This window comes from Sturnus vulgaris, chromosome 3 (assembly GCF_052056855.1).
Source record: "Sturnus vulgaris isolate bStuVul1 chromosome 3, bStuVul1.hap1, whole genome shotgun sequence".
Taxonomy (NCBI): domain Eukaryota; kingdom Metazoa; phylum Chordata; class Aves; order Passeriformes; family Sturnidae; genus Sturnus; species Sturnus vulgaris.
Genome location: NC_142245.1, coordinates 59,817,142 through 59,840,553, shown reverse-complemented (window position 1 = coordinate 59,840,553; position 23,412 = coordinate 59,817,142). Strand labels below are relative to the sequence as shown.

The following is a 23,412-nucleotide window of genomic DNA, read 5'->3' as shown; positions in this document are numbered from 1 at the left end:
AATCACCTTTTCTGCTGTCTTCTCGGTTCCTTGCTTTCAAAATCAGGCAAACACTTTAGTACTAGAAACATGATAAGGTTAGAAAAAGAAGATAAGATAGTCACATTAAATTGCTGAATAATCTGTCTGGAAAATCTGTGAGGCTGATGTGGGGATTTCTTCTAACATCTTCGGTTGTGATTTGTATTTGTATTTCTGGTGATCTAATAACTCAAATTTGAGACTGTGGAGAGACAGGGAAGTTGGTAATAAGCCAATAGAAATTAATTAAGAGTTGAAGAGTTTTCTCAATCAGTTTTCATATACCACTTTTATCAGATTTGGGGTAAAGAAGGTCATCTTATTTCTCTGTAGATTTTATGATTCTTAAAAACATAGTGGAAATCTCCCAATTAATTTATTTTAAAGTGTAGAAACAAAGCTTTTCAGCAAACTATGGAGAGCATTTTCTTGACATATCAGCTTAAGTTACTTTGCCTTCTTCTTTGATTGTTGAGATTTGTTCTCAGAACTAATAGTTTACCATTTGCAGAACACATTAATGAGATAGCTGGCTTGGAACAACAGGACGAAGGCTGGGAGAATAAAAGAACAAAAGTGACGTGGAGAAGAGACAAGAAAGAAATGGAGAAAAACAAAAAAAAATCATTCTATTTATTTAAAAAAAAGGTACTAATCTAGAAAAGTACGAGTAGTGTCATTAGTGTTGACATATTGATACCAATGCACAAGGAGGAAAATATGCCAAAATTCTAGTTACTGAGCAATGAGAGCTGGATGAAAAAAACTGAGAGCTGCTTCAAGAAAGTAAAATGATCCCTCCTTCAGGAACTTTGAATATAAAGATAATTTTTATTACTGCTGTGCAGCAAAAGAATTACAATTAAGCAGTCAGTTTTGCAAGGAGTTTTTATAAAAGTATTTTATAAATGTAAGATATATTTCATAAACACAATGTTTAGGCTATGCCATTTGTGTCATTTTGCAACTGAATAAACTCCAGATACATCAATAAATGGACAATACTTAGTAAGTAAATAAATAATATAGTCTGAGTCATATAGAAAATTCATGACAACTGCGAACACAAGTTTTTTCACTCTAAGTCCTGTGGTTTCTTACTAGGTCATACTCTTTCTGTTATGTTCTTACACATTGAGAGGAAATGATTTATATCAATATATTTTTATCTGGCTTTAAAAAACTCAAATCATAGACATAGTCCAGAGCTCATCACACTTCACAACTCAACTCCCTCCAGACTCCTGCTGACTCACTGCACAAATATTTAATCTTTTGGTCTTCTGTTAGTGTCTTCTTTAAAAGTACTCTTTAGAAGTACAGTGTGGCCTTGGTCAGCAACTCTAAGAGTTATGTTTTGGCAGAAACTTGAAATCAAACTGAAGGTAAAAACTGAAGACTGGAAAATACAATACAAATATCACTGAGATGAGAAAACAAAATAAAATATAAATTTTAGTTCAGGTTTCCACTTTCAAGGCTGTGTAGCCTTTCCAATGAATAAAATGGAAGGTCTTTTAGCTTCTGGGTCATCTGAAGGAGCCACTTGTACTTTGTTGCTGAATAACATGTCCTGCTTGTCATCACACAATGTTCTTTCCTGTTTGCTTCAGATATTTTATATTTACCTTTTCTTTTTAACAAATCATAGAAACTGCAGCCCTTACATTTGAATGAAAATTGTCCATCTGAAATAAAATTGGGAGGCAGTGCATATTTCCAGTGCATGGACTGAGCCTGGAGAAGCCAGTTACCAATGCCATCCAGTGCTTGAAATCAGGTGGTTTCTAGGAATTTCCAAGTAAGGTGCCAAAAATGGAATCCTTTTACACCATTGTACAGTGGAAAGGGCAATTTGTTCTTTACTCTTGTGATGAATTGTTAAAAATGTGTAAGCTGAAATTCCCTTTGCCTGCTTAAATTAAGGGAAGAGATGTACATTGCTAAGAAAAGTCTGAGTTGCTGAAATGTATTCCTTCTGTTGCTGGGAAACATTTTCTCCCACATGGAATATGTCAGTCACACAGGAAATGCAGTCATTTTCATGGTTTTAATTATTTCCACTGACAAAGTGTTTTGTTTTCTCCTGAAAATCTTATTGTTGCAAAAATAAACAACTAAATGTCATTAATGCTGTGCTTTGCCTTCTTGCTGGTTTTTGACCGCAGCTGGCAATCTGAAAGAAGTTTTACATGTATTCATTAAAACCAAATGTCTGGGTGAAGCTTTCCAAAGTCCATCAAAATTTTCAAATCATTGCAGGCAAGCAGGAAATGAAACCAGCCTCCAAAGCACAAGTCAATTTGTGTTCACCGAGGAGTCCTGAAGAAATGAGCAGTGGACACCTGCAATGAGATAAATGCTTCAGGTCACCTGTTCCCCAGAACCTCTGTCACCTGAGTCCATTAACAGGTTGCAAAGGCAGTCTTCAGTAGACACTGTGCATCTGAAGGTGTCTGAAATTTATTTTGAGACTACCATTCTCCTTCAGAGCTGGAGATACTGAAAGCTCAGTGGAGTGACAGATCTGTTAGAACCCAGGACAATACAGGAGAGGCTCTCTGGAAAAAATGGAAGCTTTCTGCCCCAGAATCCTTTCCTCTGCACACACCAAAATCCAATCTTTTGAAATACAAGTAGGGGAAATGCTATGCTGGCAGCACTTTGGCAGAGAGAGGACAGTTTCCTTTCTCCACTCTGTGTCCTGGAGGCGCAGGTAGGCACTTTGCTGGCAGAGAGAGGCCAGGGAGAAAACAGCTTATTTGCTTGCCACTTAAATGGCATTTTCTCCTGACTGCCCTGAGAAGAGAGTGGGTACCCTTTAGGCACCAGGTCTCTGGCCCCTCACACCATGTGGTGTAGCTCCTGGAGGCAGGCTGTGCCTGTGTGGGCAGTAGCTGCCTGGTTATCCAACACGGATCTGATGGGTGAGCACCCATGGGAGCCCCAGGGAACCTCATCAGGGAAGAAACCCTCAGCTGGGCTGTGGCCTCAGAGAGGATCCCCAACACACATCCTCCAAAATCACTTCGTGGGGTTGGCAGCCTGCTGCAATTCAGGGGCTGGCATTTGCTCTTCTGGCATTTGAGGTTTTTTTTTTTTTTTTTTTTTTTTTTTTTTTTTTTTTTAAGCCCAAGATTCATACCGTCTCTGGCAAAGCTGATTTTTGCGAAGCAAACTTTCTCTTGTAATTTTCTGTTTAGTTTACCAGCATGATTTGTATGAAGGAGTTCCCTGAGCAGCTTAGAACTGCAGCCTGCAGAGCTTGCTGCTGCCTCCCTCCATGCCCCTGGTAAAGGCAGACAGCCTCACGAGAAGGCAGCTGCCACCTGTCACCAAGGTCCCTGTCATGCCAACACGGCTGTATGCTGACTTACTTCTGTGCAACAAGAGACTTTAGCATCAGCACTTGGGCCTCTCTGAAGACTACAGAAGTCCTGGTGCACTCCTTTGCCTCCTACGTGTCAGGGGCTGCCAGCCTATGAGCGACTCCACTCAGCAGACACCCTCCTCCCTCCCTTCTCATTCAGATTCAGCCTCTGTGCTGCTCAGTTTGGCTTAAACCTCTCTGCTGCAGACTAATCACTGAAGCGTTAGTTTAAATTCACACTGATGAAATAGGTGCTGGCAAAGCACAAGGGACTGTCAGTGGTACAGCATGTGCTGTGCTGGGCACTCACAGTGTCCTGAAGGGCACTGCACTGCCTCTGAGCAGGAATGCCCCAAGGAAAGAATGTCTGAGATTGGGTTCACAGCAAACAGGGTGTACACAATGCTTTAGCCTTCCAATACAGCTTCTAACTTCAGCAGGTCTTGTCAAGCAAGAGAGAACAAAGCATAGTTTTGTAGTTAGTTCTGATAAAGTTTAGCTCTTAGAAAGGGCTTTCCTACACGGACATAGTGCATGAGGAAGATATTTGGGTACGTAGAGTCAATAGGCAGAAAGCTGCTGACCTGGCTGAAGGTTAATTTCACACCACAAAAAGTAATCAGAAACTCCAGAGCAGCACTAGAGTGGCTGCTTAGTTGCAGCTACTCTTATGAGAGCAAGGAAACTTTCAAGTCTTTTCCTGACTCCTCTGAGAAAGTGAATGACCCTTTTTCCTTCTCCAACCTCATCTCACTGATTTTTGGGAAAGCAGGTGATGAGTTTTGGCACTGCCTTCAATTTCTCCCCCTTCAGACTGGGAGCTTTGAACACACATGCTTTACCTTCTCCAAATCTTATCCTTTCATTTGGTAGTTATCAATATGCACTCCAGCTCTCAAAGGGAACTCTCCCCTTCCTGGTCTGTGACTTTCCTGAACTGCACCTTGGCTTTTTGCAGTATTTGCTCCTTCCTGATATCTGCTCTGACATTTCAGTTGTATCAGTGAATATGACCTCACACTGCCTACAACATACACACTCCTTGTTTCTTACTCCAAGCTCCTTGACCATGTCCTCTCCTCTACCTGAGGAGAGCAAAGCAGCTACAGCAGTGAGAAAAGAAAATCAGGCCTTCAGTACCCTTTTAAAAGAAAGTTTCAGTTCACTGCAAGACATCTGACTTTGAAATGGCTTTCTGTGTGATTTAGAAATTTTTTTCTGACTAACATGTTTAGACATATATATCCATGTTTACCTCTGTGGGGTTTGGATCCCTTGCCAATTCTAGAAACGAAAACACTTGTGCCAGCTCTCAGTCTCTTGGACACATGCCATGGAAATCAGAAGCAACATATTAAAGTGCCTAATTCCTGGAGTCTTATGATTATCACATCCACACAACCCACCTTCTTAGCTGTAAAAACTTAAAAGCCTGAGTTAGTTAAGCTTTATTCACAGAAACTCAAGAGTTAGAACACGAATGAAATAACTCAGCATTTTTTATTTCTAAAAGCCATGTTTTCCAAGCCAGTATTTTGACTATGTTATGAAAGGTTTAACATTTATGTGTTTAACATTTTATCTTCAGCTTGAACACGCATGACATTAAAATTGAGGAGAATAATCAGTTTCATGGATAGAAGACATTTAATCCTTCAAGTTTATGACTGCAGGGTAGTTGGAACAATTCAGTCCTTGCACCATTGATATGGATGGGGTAGTAGTGGGAAGGTACCCTAGGGATAGTGCTCAGATATGCAACAACTCATCCCGGGTCCCAGTTCTGGCTGGGACAGAGTTGGCTGGGAATCATTGGTCACTGCTCAGGAATGGGCTAAGCATCAGTCAGTGGGAGGTGAGCAGTGGCATTGTGCATCACTTGGGACTTTTTAGGTGTTATCTCTTTCTCATTTGATGATGATGATTATTATGATTTATTTTGTTTCATTTATTAAACTGCTCCTATTGCAACCCACCAGCTTTACTTTTTTCCCTTATTCTTGTCCTCTTCACACTGGGACAAGCTGGAGGAATAAATAGAAGGCTGCATGGTACTTATCTCCTGTCTGGGGTAAATCACAACACCCCTAAAAGGCAGGTTTTCAATTTGGCACTTAAAAGGGAGGGTCTGAGCAAGTCTACAACTGCTTCATTCACCTGAAATCCTCCCTGCCAAGGGGAACACCTGTGCCAGTGGCAAGCTAGAGCAGTGAGGGCTGGGCAACACAGCTGCAGTTGAATTCCCCTTAACTATTTGCCTATCTCTTTTTTCAGGTGTTGGGAAATCAGGGCAGGAGCAGAGCAATTTATCTCATTAAAGTCTCCACCTCTTTATCGGATCGTGTTTCCTCAGAGATAATGAGAGTCATGGAGTAAGGGGGATTTGGAGGGAACATTTTGGAGAAAAAGCAGAAGCCCTACTGCTCTGCATGGTAACTGCAGTTGGCTAGATGGATGCAGTCAAGAGATAGGTTTGCACCTATCACATAGACTCTGCAGTTTCCTGGAGCTGCACAGGCTGCTCTCAGATTTGGTATGTCTGCTTTTAGAGACTTCCCACATCAGTCTATCCCTCCAGCTTCATTTCCAAGTGACTGCCAGATCGAATTGAGGTTTGATCTCTGTAAGTTGCTGTGAGTTTAGATAGGAGTGATTTCTGGGCAGGCCAGGGGCCACTTGGTTCCCTGTAGATGGGGCTCCTGCCTGGGCTGTGCCACTCTGGGAAAGACGAAGCTATGGAGCAACTCCAAACTATCTCAGCAACAGCTTGTGTTGTGCCTCCCTGATTAACTGAGCAGGGAAAGGAATCAAACAGCTTCTTGAAGACAATACAGGTTTGTTTCAACGAATCATATTACAGATAATCACAGATATTCTGAGTTGAAAGGAAAACCACAAGGATCATCAAGTCCAACTCTAAAGTAAATGGCTGGTATGGAGATCAAACCCACCACTTTGGTGTTATTAACACCATACTCTGACCACCTGAGCCAATCAGGATCCTATACATTTGTTCTTCATGTCTGAGTACTGCACAGGTTGATTTCATGCACAAGGGCACCTGGAAACACAAAAGGCAGCTATGTGCAAGCTGGTAAATCCCAGAAGCAGAGGATATTCATGCTTCTGCTACTCTGCACTTTTGTGCATATGCACAACAGATTGTGTTTAAAATCTGTACTACATACAGGTGTTTTCACCCTCACTTTGCTCAGTCCACAAAAAAGATAATCATTAGCTAATAATATTGTGGAGGTCTGTGGTACATCAGAACTCAATCTGCAAAACCACAGTCATTGCTGCTTCCTTTATAATCTACAGTGATGGTGAGCATTATGATGTTTGTTTTTCTCCAGCCTGTGGTATTACCCTTGGAAATGGAGATAATCCATCATGGAAATATAGTTAACGGTTTCCCCGTAAAATGCTAGATGGTACAGTAATATATAAAAATTTCATGAGACTGAATTAATCCACCTTTACAATATGACAAAAAGATGAATGGATAGCATTAACTCTGCGTTGGAGTTGAGGAGCCAAGATGTGTCGTTTTAAAGCCCAAAACATCCTTTATATTTGGACACCCAGTTTGGGAAACCTGGGCTCTGTCCTTATGATTTAATATTAAGCAAGTCTTAAAACATATAAAGGCAGTTACCATTGACTTTGTTCACGCTTGGGAGTCTGGAACACAGATGAAACTAAAGCTTAAGCCTTTCAGAGCATGCCAAGGGGAAAAAAATAAGTCTGACAGCGTCCCCTGTAGGCCGTCTACTCCATCTTCCTGCCCTAACAAGTCAGCTATCTCAGTCTTCGCTGGTTATCTTTATTGCTAAATTTTTCCTGTCTAACCTCTTCTTTAAAAACGCCTAAACACAGAAATTTCACTGCCTTCTGTGGCAGGTCTCTTCCAGTGCCTAACTATGCTTGTGTTAGGCTCTTGTTTAACCCTCTGTACAAGTGCTAGTCCATCTTTCCTTGCTTTGTCCCCAGGGGACATATGAAGAATTGCATATTTCTCTGCTCTTTGAAGACGTTGAATATCTGCTGCTGACTCTGACAAGACTCCTCACTGAATCACGCCCTCTTTGGGGAATGTTGTCCAGAACGAGACATGAAACACCAGTGGATGCCTCAGGGCTGCTGAGTAAAGCAGAAAAATTTCTTCATGACTCTTACATGTTATTTTTTCTGCTTATATGTAGCAGATGTGATCCTCACATTTCTGCCCAACAGTGTCAACATTATAGCTCATTAACAACATGGGGTATGCTACAACCTCAATTCCCTTTTGAAGAACTATTAGCCAGCCTGCCACATCCCGTTTCATAATTCTGTAGTAAATTACTCTTACTTAAACATATAATTTTGTGGTCTGACTTATTATCCACACTTCTTTGACTCTCTATACTAATTTGTCAGTCCTCTGTCCTCCTGTGTGCCTGCAGCTCGCTTCCCAGCTGGGTGTTGTTTGTGGTCTCCCACACAAAGTTAATACACACACCTGCTAATGACATGAGTGGTGGAAGAGGAAGCAAGAGAAAAGAAGCAAACCCAGGTGAGACCACTGTGGAAGCAACAACATATTTTTCTCCGACTTGACAATTATTTGTTAATAATTCTTAATATTTATTAAGAACTAATAACAAATAATTGTAGTGTCCCTACTGCAATTATTTTCCACTCATTTAAGAAACAAGGCATCTACCAATGATCAAACTGACTTCGAAAGTCTGGTGTAAGCAACTTCCCTAGAATCAGGCACCAAACAGGCAGAGGTTGGAGCTCTACTTTCATCTACCTCCACCATGGGGCAATTTCCTTCCTGCTGTTCAGTTCAAAACTCTCTGGGGTTGCTGGATGGGGGCAACTCTCTCTTCCTGAGGAGAGTGAAGGTGCAGCTTCTTGGGCATCAGGAGCTGGGAAGAAAGGACATGACACACTCCCTGGAGATAGCATCTTCAGAGACCTCAACTTTTAAGCTCTAGCAAGACTGTACATTCCATAACTCCTGATTTAACCAAATCCAGGTTTTTTCAGGAAAAGGAAGGCACTCTTGGCACAACGACTAACTGCCAAGCTCATTGGGTGTCCACTGAAGGTCAACTTTTGAGAAATCAATTGCCTTTTATATTTTTCACCCTCTGGTGACAGAAGAACAATGAGAGAGCTGACATGGAATTCTTAAGAGGTTTGGAGGGAATTATCCATTACAGGTTCTCTGCATTTTCTCAGAATTCACAGCTAAATGCATTATACCAATGTCATGCGCCTTCTTTATCAGAATTGTATCATAATCTTTGCATTACATAAATCCATCAGAACTGTGAGCTCACAAGCAGATTTTGTACGGTTGCTTTCAGCTTCTTGAAGACAGACAAGCAAAATAAGCTTCTGTTTTATGGGTTTCAGTTTAATACAGTTTGGAGGGGAGAAAATACACTGCTTTTAATGGGGATTTTTTAAAACTATCTCAAAAAAAAAAAAGTCTATTTTTACTCCACTAGAGGTCACCATCACTATATTTTTCAAAGAACACTACAGGAAAGTACAAGCTATTTTCACTTCAAGAACTTTGCTTGGAACTTAACAATGTGATGCATTTGAGCAGCTAATCATTCCAGAATAGCTGTACCAAACTACTTTTGAGAACCATCTCACACAGATTTCTGCTTTGGTAGCTGATAATTTTTCTGGGGAAAAAAACAAATTAAACCAAACCAAAACACACAAAAAACCCCAAATCCCACCACCCCCCAATCAACCAACAAAACCCCAGCACTTTCATTTTGTACTAGTTTGTTCACACCATAAAGGATAGCTTAGAAAAGTTAGATCATACCAAAATAAGTGCACTGAGCAGTTATTTTGAAGTGCTGAGGCCACAACTAAAAAGGGGAGTATTCACTAACAGCAGAGTAAATTAAAATAGGGATTTGAAATTAGATTCTATGCTCCTGCTTTCCTGTAGCCAGCTCAGTAGATGAGGACCAGAGAGGTTGTTTTATGTCAAGATACATTAACCTAGACTTGAGACTAACCCTGTGGTTACTCCAAAGTCTGTATAACCTCGCAGTTGGCTGGCTGATACCCCTACCTGTGGCACTTCTGCTGCCTCCTCACTGCAGCCATATGGAGGCCTAGTCTGGGGTCACAGTGACAATTTAACTCATGAGGGGCACACTCAAGTCAGGCACTGCTTTTGCTGCAGTGTGCTGCTGTGCTCTCAGATACCTTGCCTCTTTCTAGAGGCTTGGAGCTGAGCTCAGCAAGTAGTTGTCACATCTCCATTGAGAGTGGAATCACAGCTGGCTAATATCAAATTTGTTATGATAAGTTATACAACACCCTCATCAGAGGGTGCCAAGGGTGGCAGCAATTGTTAAGTTGGTTCCCTGTCCCTTACATATCTGGAGATAGGAGTATCCCAAAGGGCTGCAGCAATCTGAGGCTTCTCACAGCTCCCCTCTTGCTTCCCTGCAGCAATTTTGCATACATTTTTCTTCCCCCTGAGCTGCACTGTGCAGTTTTCTCTCTCCATGTCGTTGCAGCAGTGTCAAGTTGAAGCCCTACTCAACCTGTTATCCTAAGGCTTTAGCATGGCCTTGCCTTGACACCTCATCCTTTAAAAAGGATCAGGTCCTGCAGCAGAGTCACAGCCTATCTATATTGGTCCAGGTTGTATTTTTCCATGGGTAATGCAATCACAGGCCTCAGTGTGCTTTTCCAGAGGGGAGTAGGGCCATCACACATCCTGCTGCTCCAGGAGATAAGGGTGCACAATAGACCAGTTCATGGTGCACAGCCCATAGCACACCAAAAGGAACTTCACCTTTGCTGACAGACCAGGTCAGGGGCCAGGCAACAGGAAACTAAGAGTCTCTTCCCAGAAAGTTGTGCCTAGCTCATGAATCAACAGATATCAACGGCAAATACAGCTGCCAAACATTGTGCAGCTCCATGAGCTATGGCTTACACACAAACCATTTAATGAGTTCATATGTACCTTTGCAGAAATCTTTCCCTTCTATGTTCTGCCCCTAATGTTTTTCAAAGCCTTACCCCAGTTATCTCCTTGTTCTCTTGTCCAATTTTGGGTCTTTTTGGTTAGGAATATCAACATTCCTAACCTCACCCCTCCATGGACATCACCTTGCCTGTGCTCCTCCAAAGGAGGTCAGGAAACAAGGGACCATCCTCCTGCATGAAACTCAGAGCCCCCACACTCCCCATCAGCAAAAAAGCAGTTCAACTTCTGCTTGTGAGAGAGCAGCAGGTGTCAGGCAGGGAGCAATTCATGATAGAGCACTAAGTCTGTTGGCTGTATTGTCTCTGGGCTTTTTGAGTTCTTGCCAAAGTGTTACTCCTTGCAACACCCAGCTGTGGGAGGAACATGGCAGAGAGATGAGAAGGTAGCTGCAACTTCCAAGTGTTTCTGGCAGAAAGGAGTGGTGTAGAGGAGGTATCAGAGACAGCAAAACCCTCACCTGCTTAGCTCAGCTGCTCATGTTTGGGATGGCTGGAGGAGGAACTGAAGCAGAGTTCAGTTCTGCTGAGTTCTACTGAAAAGGAACTGAAGAGTCCTTTCCGGTGCTCCACTGTGAACTGCAATTTTGAAAGGAACAGCTAAGCCACTGTATATGTGACCAGTTTTTATTCCACACTTACACAAACATCAGTTGTCTTTATTTCATGGCAGCTAGTGCCTCTCAGTAGCATTATCACTGCAATAAAATCTGTGTGGTTTAGGAAGAACACGGTGCTTCTCTAGTTCTCTTGGTCATTGCTAACATCAATTTTGCCCTTTCTTGTTCAGGGTCAAAGAACCAATGTGCACAGCTTAAGTAAGGCTCCTGGATGGAATAAAATTAGCCTTTCACTAAATCATGGATGTTCACCTCCCTTACTTTTGCTCTTCTTGAGCTCATTTATAAATCACGAGTGGCATGGACAAAGTGAACAGGGATTGATCATTCACTGTCCTCTTAATACAGTAATTCTAGGTCATCAGGGAAAAGAGAGGTAGAAGAGAGATCTGGGAGAAGAGATAGTTCACAGCCACAAGCACCACGGCTGTCCTCCCACAGTAGAAAACTGACAGGCAACACCTGTGGTGTTCGACTGGACATTTTTCTCTCATATCAGGAAATGTGGGAAATCTCTTGCCACAAGAAGGTGTGATGACAGGACAGGGAAATGCACTTTGTTGAAACTTAATCTGGTGAGCTGGAATACAAGTGGTAGCGAAGAACATTTTCTATGGGTTCTGCACAAGCTCACTGTTGACGTGAGCACCATTTGTCCCCTGTGGGCCTGCAGAGCTGAGACTGAAAGCCTGGCTGTCTCACCTTGCTCACTCTTGCTGTCAGAGCTGACCAGGGTAAACATCGATCAAGCTAACGATGTCCCTGCAGCAGAATTGAGTGCAGGCTGTCAAAACCAGCTAAGAAGCACAGTAAGTACTTGACCTGTCAAGCTCCCTGCTAGCAGCCCCCTGCCTAGGGTTGAGGATGCTCATGTCATCTCCTTCGGCAGAGCAGCTTACAGGTACCTTAAATTTAGTTCAAGGCTGCCTGTGCATTCACACAGACACTCTCTAGGTGCAGGGTGTACACCCTCCCAGGGGCAGGTTCAACCTACAGTTTGGGAAAGAGGGTTTCCTACTGCTGACATGCAATATCATGCCTCATCCTAAGCAAGGCAAAATGGTGCCTGGGTCGTGAGGTTTTGGATTAACCCAAATGGGAAAAGCTTCTTACATCACTTGCCTGGAGGGTAGAAAACCTGACCTATTGTGCTCTTCATGCTATTCAGGTAAAAAGGATTAAGACAGAAGTAGTATATGTAGAGTGAGAAAATATCAGGGTATACCTCTGCTGGTTTCAAGATGCAGCTGCTATTGGTGTTTGGGTTTGTGCTTCTACCATTGCTTTTGTTATATTTGGAGTGTAAATTAACTTGTCATACAAGATATTAAGTACACGACATTAATAAGTTTATTTGCAGAAAATCAGTACAGAATATTTAAAGTAAATGCAATTAAAATGCTTTTGGATGAAGAGTTTAGAAAAGTTCTATATTCCTAGCTCTGAAAGATATATTGGCAAACTGACATAATATTCAAAGGAGGGAAGGGGATTAGATTTTGCACTTGATGTGATCGGCTAGGTTCTGAATTGATTCTTCATTTTAGTAATGGTGCTTTTCCAGCTGCCTTTTCAAAATGCAGACTTCAATAATTAAAATTTTTAAAAGCCACATTTATAGAGGACTAAGCTTCCTGGAAATACCACAATTGAACTTACAAGCTTCTTAACATCCTTTTTATATCCTGAAGGTCTAATCAGTGTATTTTTGTCTTTAGCCAGCAAGTAATTTGGCATTAGCACTTCACCTTATTTAGGTCGGTTGAAAAAGACTCCTGATTTATGGTGAACATAAGGGGAGAATCTAAAATTGTAAAGACCAACAGCCTAAATTTAGGAAAGGTAACAGAAAGCATTGTACTCAGAGCTAATAGCATTGTGGGAACAGGGTATTGTCAAGCGTTCCAGTTCTTAAGGAGGACTCCCCTATTTTGTGATGATAACAACCATGATGGCCATTTTGGCTTTCAATTCTAACTATGAAAACCCATAGGACTCTTTGGCCTTACTGTAACCTATGTTGACATAAATAAAACAGCAGGTTTTTCTCCTTTTTTCTTTTTTTATTATTTAAAATTTGACCGTCTTTGAAAAGTGGCCCATTTAAAAAAAAATTAAACATTTTCAGCCTTTCGGACAGAAATAAATTTCTATTTGGATTTAGACCCTCCAGGACTAATTTGGAGCCTAATTATTCTGCAATAAGTTTGTGAGTCTATGAATTAAAAATCTCAGTTAGAATAAAAGGTTTCCTGGTAATAAAAAGTGGGTGATAGAGTCAGGAAAAGCTGAGATGTGCAAGGCCTTACTTTTTAGATCTGAGGATATTGTTAGAGATGTTAACTTTATTGTTAGAGATGATAACTTTAAAAAATTTTAGTCAGATTGTAGAGGTTTGCTATGCCATGATCAGGGCAGAGCCTGAATCAAAAGACTCAGAAAGCAAGCTGCCAAAGGTGCACTACAGAACATTAAGCTACTATCTATATAGGGAAAAGAGAAGGTGTGAGATTTCTTTGTTGCAGAGAAAATGTGTCTGAATCGGACAAGGGATGAGGGTGTGACAAAGGGCAGACAAATAGAGGGGGTCACAGGCAACTGGGGTGATGGGTTTTCAGGTGTCATCTTTGTGAAACCAAATTCTAATTACAATTTGCTACTCAGTGGTGGATAAATAGAAAGGCACAATAGATCTTACTTTTAATATGCAGTTACATGAGAAGCTGCTGAATTCTAAACTGTAAGCAATGTGCATCTTATCTCCACGTGCCATGGGTTTGAGTACTGCATGTGCCTGTATGACTAATACAGTGTACCCAAGTGTCATCCATCAGCAGTGAACACTGTGCCAGGAGAACAAGAGCATTGAAAACTGAGTTCTTGAATTCTCATCCAGGGAAGGGTATTGATATCTCTTTTAAAATACTCTATTCAAAAAGGCAATTCTGGAACTGATGCAGCACTTCTAATTTTTTTCTTCTTTACTTGAAGAGGACTCTCAGGATGATATGATAACATAAAGGCATATTTGCTGCAAAAAGATGAAAGAGGTTAGCTGAAATGAAAACACTCAATAGAGACTGTATACTTGGCTACACATGGGAAAAGTAGTCACTGCTTGGTTCACGTGCATCCATAAAATGCTAGAGGATAGATGCAAGTAATCTGTTTGCAATTCCTCACACTTGGTAGATATTTGTAGTTTGTCTAATTTAGAACTGTCTTAAAAAACTGTCCCTAAAAGAAAATGGTAAGTACATATTGTAAAAAAATATTTTCATTATAAAACCCTGCTTGTAATTCAATCAAGTGGTTGGGGGACTAAATTTTTTTAATTGCACAAGAAGATCAGACTAATTTCCATAAAGTCAATCTTGTGCCAGAACCAAACTGACAGAAAGAGGTGAAAATCAAGCTTGCTCTGTTTTATCATACTTCACAATCAGTGATGTTTCCAAAATAATTTTAGCAATTTATATTTATCAAACTTATCAAGTTAAAATATGTGAGGGGCATTCAGACAGTCAAGATGAGCATTCTTGGATTTCTGAAATGACTGGAAACATGACTACATAATGGGAAGAAAAAAAGCTTGGATGCATGAACACCATTAGGAGATTATCTTCCATCTCTGCTTATGTGGAAGATGACACTGCTTCTCTCAGAGCCTTCATGTGGATGCTATAGTTGAAATATAGGAACGATTTCATGAACACTCCAACTGCATGCTGGAGCATGGCTGTTGTGGTCCATAGCCTTGGGCCTTGCCACATAGGGTTGTACACAAACAAAACAACAAAGGTCCTGCTGCCAACAGCCTTGGGTCAGCATCTCTGACCTCCAGTTGCAATCACACAACCCAAAGGGATTGATTTTACACAGCCCAGCTGTGTGATCATCAGTGGCTTTTTTTTTATATGGGAGAGTACTGAGACAAAGTCTCACTTTTGCCAAAATATTGCTGTTCTGCTCCCCTTTACAATACCACCCCTATGCTGGACCATTATTCTGCACCATAATAAAGAAAAGGAGGGGTGTTATGGGACCCTTCTCTTGTGGTTAAATGAACTGCTATTTTGGCCCAGTGGTCTGTGGAAACGTATCAGCGCTGTTGGTCTAACCCAGATGTGGAGTAAAAGAGCACCTAAGCAGCTTGACCCTGTTTTACTTTACAGCCTCTAGCAGGGACAAAAGCCCCCTCAGCAACGGCTCCATAAGGCAAGGGAGGGAATTCACAAGCGCTGTTAGCAGTTTTTCTTACCAGGCTGTTCCAGTCAAGGTGACATGGAAACCAATAAACATTTTACATCTGGTCTGTCCACTGCAAGAGAAGCTGCACAGTTGGAATGAAGGAAAAAAAGTAAATACATAACTGTTTACTATGAGGGTGGTGAGGCACTGGAGGAAGCTGCCCAGAGAAGCTGTGGATGCCCCATCCCTGAAAGTGTTCACAGCCATATTGCATGGGGCCCAGAGCAACCTGGTCAAGTGGAAGGTGCCCCTGCCTAGGGCAAGAGGGTTGGAACTAGATGATCTTTAAGTTCCCTTTCAACCCAAGGCATTCTATGATTCTATGATTATAGGAAAAATACACAACAGAATGTATCAGCAAGAGCTATAGTACACACAGCAGTAGAGCAGTACTTATAAGCATTAACTTTTATTCATGTAAATTGTCCCAGTGGACTGAATATGCTGTGGGCTTTGTGTGTTGTAAGGCTCTAAAATCTGGCTCAGAGTGACTAACCCCAGTATTTTAACATGAACAGTTGGTGAATTATTTTTGACCCAGATGGTAACAGGCCTCATCAAATATTTTGTTTGATTCATGCCAGCTGAATGGCTCTGCTAATGATGCTCTCATGTTATATGAAAAAATGGTTTATAGGTTTACATGATTTATTGTAACTCCCTGTAGATCTTGGCAGAGTTTCACACAAGAACTACTCTGCTGATTTTCTAATGGAGTATCTTATCTATTTTCAGCTCTTTGCCATTACCTGTCATAATACTGTGCATGATGGTGACATGCCAAGAGATGCAATGTCACATTAAAAATTGCAGATATCCACAGTGATAAGTATTTTAGGAATAATTTTTTTTTGCTTTTCATATTTCTTCTCCAGCACTTTCCATTTTATAGACTGCTTGTTCCACTTCTCACGTCCTTGTTGTCAGTTGCTGAAATACTTCTTTGTAGTGGCCACAAAATAAGGAGCAGTATATCACTAGTCATCTGTAAACCTTAATTTTAAAATCCATGCTTTGGAAGCTGATTGTCAAATCTGTTAAGCCTTCTGGCTTGCAGTCATGTTTTAAACAAATGCAGTTTTTCTCTGTTAAATGTTTTTAATTGCTTGCAGGGCTTATCAACCTCTGCAGAGGTAAAATACTTCAACTCTCTAGTGAGCTGCATCATTTCCAGTTAGTTCTACGTCTTTTGATATCAATCCCATGTGCCTAAGATGTGATCTGCTAAACACACATAGATGGTGAGCAAAATATGCACATGCTGAATGATCATCTGAGAGGGAGGAGGAATCTGTTTTAAGCAACTGCATTACAAGTCAGTGAAAACTCCATTTATAGGCAATGGAAAGAAACCATCCCTTCCAGAGCACCCAACGTGTCTGTTTAAGACAAGTGAGATCACTTTCTCTCTCTGGGTACCTGGAAAGTCGCTGTAAAGAGAGACTAGGCTGCATGCTCAGGTCGGACCCATACTGATCAAGAAGTATGATTTAATTAACTTAGCTATAGACTTTTAACCAACATGTGGCCCAATGTTTCTCAGTGAGATGATATTCCATATTTAGAGTTGAAAAATTAATAACTGGATAATCTCTTATTAAGCAAGAATGGTTCTTATAAGTCTGCAAGTTTATCATTCACATCACATCAGTAAAATATAACCTTAGTACCAACCTGATCTCTGGAAGCCAAAGTGGTCCTGGAATACAGAGAAACTTAGGACCCAAATCTGGAAACTGAAGTCACATTTGAGACCCTCCTTTGCATTAGCTAATTAAGCATGTCTCATAATCTCATGGTCATTACTTAAAAGAAGTATATGGATTATTTTGTCCCGTTAGAAAAGCTAGATCCCTATATACCCACACATCAGTCTTATTTTATATTTCAGGGTTCACTTCAGCACAGTCATTAGCTGTGGTTGTATGGTGTATATTACGTCTGTTCAAATACAAAGGCTATTTCTTGCATCTATAATTGAATTGATACAGAGCAGTTCTCAGGAGCAAGCTACTCTGTATGGCATATACTTTGTATACTTGGGGAGACATTAGCTGTACAGCTGTCTTCAGAGCAGTATGTGCATTTACCTGAACTAATAAATTTATTTCCCTGAGAAAAGCAAAAATGGTAACTGACTGACTTACAATATATTTTTGAAAATATATAGGACTGTGTGCTAGATTTCTACTCTCCAGTAGACTATACAGAATATTACTTCTTTACAAAATTAGAGATATGCTTCTATAGATTTCAAAAGACAGTAAATGGATTTTCTATACCAGTGTAGAAAATCTCAATACCAAACCACTAGAAACCAATCATAAGTATATATTCTAAAGAAGAGAGGGAAGGATGCTTACACGAACTGAGAAAGCAGGATAAAGTCTAAGAAGGCTTAGGCCTTATCCTATAAACCACTTATTTGTGTGCTTCATATATTACATTCATAGAAGATGGCCTGAACTGGGGGATATCTCCTCCTCATCAACATGTGAGAGACCATCCACAGAGCACTGAATTCTTCACATCCTCCCTCACGGGGAGAGATACTTCAGTGAACAGATCCCTGCCAAATCAACAGGCCAAGGCTGTGGATCATTTCCTAAATAGTCCAACCTTTCCAAATAAGGAACTGCTGAAGCATCCGTGGACACAGTGCAGTGTTGCTCTTGCCTGGTGCTGCTTATCCCTGCTGCTGGAGAAGGAGAGAGGCAGCACCCAGCTGGCAACCCAGGCACCAAAAAATACTCAGGAGGCAACTCCTGTGTTAGCCTGGTGCTTCTCAGGGGCAGATGAGTCCAGATGGGGATCTAACACGGAAGACTGAATCCGACAAGGAAACCTGGGCTTAGTAAGGCCTGCACCACTCCAGGAGCGCAGCCCCTCCACCATCGTGGGTTGACGCCTGCCTGCAAGAGGAGCCGCAGCTGTGACATCGCTCCTGCCCCCTCTCTGGCATCAGCTCCAAACAGTGGCTCAGGCAGGTGCAGGAGAAGGGCACCATATGCCAGAGGCGCGGTCTCCCACGCGCTCCTGCTCCAGAGTTCCGACAGCTCCCACCCACCCACGGCAGCGCCTCCGTGCCTTTCCCGTTCCCGTTCCCATTCCCGGCGGGAGCCGAGCGCTGCCCGGCCGCACCACAGGGTGTCACCCTCGGCCCGGGCCCGCAGCGAGCGCAGAGCGCGGCCCCGCTCTCTGCGGGCCTTGCGAGCACCCAGGGCTGCGAATGTGACTGCACACAGCTGCAGGTGAGCACACGGACACACCTGGGGACCACAGGCTGTCACTGCAGTGCCCCCGTACCTGTGCAGGAAAGCCAGGAGCTGCCACATTCCTGTCTCTCGAAGAAGAGACCTTCTTTTCAGAGCCTGACCTGGCTCTCAAGCAATCTGCTGGACAAATTGTGTCTGTACATATCTGTATTAAGAGTTTGAAGCTTTCTTTTTCAGATCATTACCCCCCCACCCCATTCTTGGAATGTTTTGGACGCATTTTTGCAGAAGTTTTCCATAATCAGGCCTACCCAGCATGGAAAATTTTATTCCTATCTTGAGATGTAAGCCTTCATAGTAGAAACTGCAACTGTGGGCAGCATCAGAAATCATCTTTACTGTAAGCTGTCATACCAGCCCTATTAGGGTAACTACAGCCACATGGTATCACATAAACATCTGTAGAGCTGGTGTTGCAGTTAAATAGGAGCATAATGTCATGCATTATTTCATTTCTCTTCTTAGAAGAGTCCAGATGGGCCCAGATTCATCTCAACCTGCCTTTAGGTACCCCAGGTAAGATGCTGAATTAGGGCCACTGGCCAAGGCTCTTTCTGAGCAGCATCCCTCATTTTTAGCATCTGTCTGTAGAAATGTTTCACTAGAGATGCAAGGCTGCACTAGAATCGTGTTTTTTTCCATTAATTTCTCCAGGCTCATTGTAAGTCTATAGAGGGTGGGCATAAACTACTTTTTAAGGGCATTTTTGAGGGGAGAGACAGGAACCTCCTGCTTAATTTGTTTATGATCCAGTCTGTCCTCCAGCCTGCTGAGTATAAGAAGCACAGGAAAAATAGTCACTAAGAAGTTTCTCTTATCTCTCTAAGGCTCATGAAACGGTGCATGGCTTTTGGTACATGGAGATAAGTAGCATACGCTACGTGAGACGTCTGCATTTACGTATTTAAATATTTTGCATGTATTATCAATGCACTCCACCCAAACAGCATATGAAAGCCCAACCATGCTTGTATGCAGAGTACAATATTATAAGTGTTTGAAGTTTAGTTGCATTGACCATTTTGCTAAATAAAGCTATCCAAGCTGGTGCTGGTTACAACACTGCCACCAGCAGAAAGTGTGGATGACTACATCCATTTTACAAATGAATGAAATTAAAATACAGATTCAGATCTTAGTCAAAATAGCTCATAACACCTGATTTCAGGAATCCTAGCCTATTGCTTCTCAGTGCAGAGACTTTTCTCTAAAGGAAATACAGACCTTATAGACACAGAACTCCATAAAACAAACGAAACAACAAACCCAAAACCTAGCTGACTTCCACAGATTCTCCATACAGTCATGACTGTAATACATCAAAATCAGCAAGACTAAAATCATGGACAACTTTTTCCCCTTTTCTGCCCTAAACAATTGAGGCAGCATGTGTTGAATATTCATTGCTAGCAATTGCAGACTTTTGCAAAAAGCAGCAGCAGCATAATAAGCCTACGCATGGTAGAACAGTTAGAATTACAATCAGACATTGTTTTTTAAAAGGAACTCATTTAAATAATACCCTACATCTTGGCAGAGATGAAAAGCACATGATGTACACCTTTGAGTCGCTGAAGTTTTATACTTCTTCGTCATTAATTACTCCAGCAGGTTGTTTTCCTTGAAAACGATGGGTGGTATTTAATGTTCTGTTACCCTGGAGCTGCAGTTCTCTGCTCGTGTATCTGCACGCAACACCTTGCTCATGACTGGGAAATGTGAGGCAAAGATAATGTGAATGCACAACTTCGTTGCTTAGCAAGCACAGTTTCATTTTCTGTAGAGACAAATTAGCACTATATGTTTTAACATCTCTAGCCTACAAGTCATCAGCACAAAAGATGTTTCAGGGACATCATAGCAGTGGAAGACTTTGCAGAGCCTGTCAGTACACTATTCAAAGTGTTATTGAATGCATGAATTTCAGAGTTTGTTGGGAGTTTGAGGGGGAGGTGACTGCATCTCTTTCAGATAATAATGGAATCTGAAAGGTTTCTTGGCTGCTATAAATTAGCATTTTCAGCTCTGAGTGTAGTCTCCCAGAAACAGTTTATAGCTAAAGCCATACATTTTTCTGTTCCTACATCAAACAGATAATAAAAGCTAGAAAATTACTGCAGGCTTTTATCTCAGAAATGAAATGAACAGAAATACCACTCCTATTAGAGATTTGCTTACACTGCTGTTATTGCAGCAGCCTGAGCAACATTTGACTAACCAACTTTTCTCAGCAACTACTCATTAGGATTCTCAGAATTGCTAAGACCACTAACTGAAGTACCTAATTGATAATGGCAGCTATAAAGAAGGGGCAGATGCTCACAGTTCCTCAGAATAAAAAGCCATACATCACCCCAGAAGAAGTGGTTATCTTACTTCTGGGCCAGAAGTCCCTCTTGCAGGCTATCTGGTAGCAGTACTCAGTAACAAAAAACTATTTAAGTTTAGTTAGTTTTACCCCAGCTGCAAGCATATGATCAGTGGGTAAAATCCAGCTCCTGAAAAGATTTTGAAATGCTGGTAAACTCTGAGTACAGTGCACTGCCCCACATCACAGCAGTGAGGTTAGATAGTCGAGGATGGATGCCCAATAGGAGCTGTTTCCATCCATCTCATCATAGCCTGTTTCTAGTGTATGTCCACAACACCATGCTAAAACATGTTACCTAAGGACATAATTCAAGTGTAGCTGTGCTTTATGTACACCAGAGACCAGTACCTTCACTTTGCTTGAGGCAGAGAAGCTAGTTTTGGGGAAATGGGAGCATTTGTACCACAAAAGAACACCCACACTGATACATAACCACTCTTTACACCCACAGGTGGAAGACCAGATTGTATCTATGTGCTTTGCCAAGTTGTATCCATGGTAAGACTTCTACGGGTGCAGTTTGATGGAATAACCATCACACACCTAAGCAAAATTACCTTAGCTGAGTGGCAGCTTTGATTTATTTTTAATTTTTGAAATCTTGCTAAAACCTTTGTTTTAAAATAAGACAGAGTTTATGGAAGTATTTTTCAGGATTTTACTGCAAACCTATGGGTCTGGTCACAAAAAATATGATACATATAACCATGTTAATTACATTACAATGATGGTATACATTACAAGTAAGTCTGTAAGTTTAAATATACATCTAGAGTTACAACTGAATGTACAGATCTTTTTTACAATACATACAATCAGGAATGAAAATCCCTCAAACCCCAAGACCATAAATAATGCCCATTTTACAGATGATATCTTTTAAACTAAAGGAGAGAGGAAAAAAAAAAAAAAAAGAAACCAACAGCTTTGACCGACTGCAGCTGGGGCATTTTGGTCCATAAAAACCCTTTCTAAAAATAGAAATCTTTTTTCATAGCAGCAATGCTTTCTTCAAGCATTTGGATACAAGTAATTGTGAGCCCATTTCACTAATTTTAGTTGACAGTATAGATTTACAAAAGAAATTTCAAAATTACACTTAATTTATCTTCCAAATATGGAAGAAACAAACAATGCCCCACATTGTGGTATCCTGCAAGTGTCACACTGATGCTTTAAACTAAGTCCATCTGTAGTACGCAGACCACACGCATACCATTTGTTCACATAGTAAACCCACATAAATGAACTGAGAAACACACTCTGCAACAGGGAAAGCTTTGGAGCTCACAAGATCTCATCAGAAAAAAGGCACATTTCATAAAATCCTTATCACGTTCAGATAGATCTTCAGCAAAGGCTTTTCGAGCACGATTACAAAACCGCTTGTTCTTACTCCTATGATCTGCCGTAGCAGTCAATGGCAGCAGTCACTCTTGTTTTTTCTTTCCCAAGAAGACAGCACCACTTTGGGGGAAGAACAAATGGAAATGAAAAGCCTGTAAAGCTCATTTAGAGAATGATGTGCTCTTCAAAAAAGCTTCCAGCAAACAGTGTAGTTGAAATTAAGGCTGCAAAGCTGCCATGGTGGAAATGTGCAAATTCTCTTTCAAGGTGACTGGTCAACTGGCAGTTCCACCAGAAGGCCAAACAAAAAATAAAAATAATAGTTGTTATTATTATTAAAAAAGAATAAAAGAAAAACGTTCACAAGAAAGAGTCCACGGGTGGGGCATACGAGAAGCCCAAAAAAGCCTCGGCGGCTTCTTTGACGCTGGCGGTGATGAGGATGCTGTCAGGGGACTGGCCAATGGAGTTAGGGACTGGCTCATCTGTAAACTCCGGATCAAAGTGTCGCAGGTCACTGGGGCCACTCTGTGGAAAGGGTGGAAAAGGAATTTAGACCCAAATATTTTGTGAGTGTGCAATTCAATAGAGACAAGCACCCTTGTACCGGAAACTCACAGTGTTATCGCCTCAGGCCCACTGTTTAACAGCCTTTGACAGTTTTAGTATCCTGTTGCACTTTATCTCACTAAAAACAAGATGATTTGATTTAGCATGGCTACATTCCCACTAAGCTGATGCAACAGAAGCTAAATGCAAATATGCCGCTCTGCCACACAGCAGTTTGCAGGGGAGGACTTTGATCTCCTAGTTGTTAAATGAAGTTTATAAAATGCTCAGGAAGCAATGGAGAACAACCTCCACAACTCGATCCCTCACTTTACATGTTAGTATCTGACAAGCCAATTGTAAGTCTGCCCTAGGAAAGCTACTTGCTCTCTGTACCTTAACTTCCCCTTTGGTAAAATGGGGAGGCTGGGGATTATTATAAAATTGCCAAGCAAATGAAGCATGTGAGAGAACAAAAATACCAGCTAAATTTAGATGGATCGTCAGCAGAAAGTCAATTACCACCTATTATTAACTTTGTTTGGACAGACACAGGGGAAGGAAAGTTGCATTCCCCAAACA

The 23,412-nt window shown here is 41.4% G+C and overlaps 1 protein-coding gene and 1 long non-coding RNA gene across 4 annotated transcripts in view; both read right to left on the bottom strand.

The window, feature by feature from the left end:
• Window positions 1-12,373: 12,373 nt before the first annotated feature.
• LOC148224369 (uncharacterized) lies at window positions 12,374-15,428 on the bottom strand. Its single transcript, XR_015802870.1, has 2 exons — window positions 15,299-15,428; window positions 12,374-14,068 (listed from the first exon to the last, which is right to left on the bottom strand). It is a non-coding gene; the product is annotated as an uncharacterized LOC148224369 (long non-coding RNA).
• A 6,150-nt stretch (window positions 15,429-21,578) lies between these two features.
• SGK1 (serum/glucocorticoid regulated kinase 1) overlaps window positions 21,579-23,412 on the bottom strand; it is a 70,801-nt gene continuing 68,967 nt past the window's right edge. For all 3 annotated transcript variants that reach the window (XM_088161758.1, XM_014874262.2, XM_014874263.2), the window contains one exon: window positions 21,579-22,809. In XM_088161758.1, coding sequence (XP_088017884.1) covers window positions 22,642-22,809 — 168 coding nt within the window. In that variant the 3' untranslated portion in view covers window positions 21,579-22,641. The remainder of the gene's footprint in view (window positions 22,810-23,412) is intronic.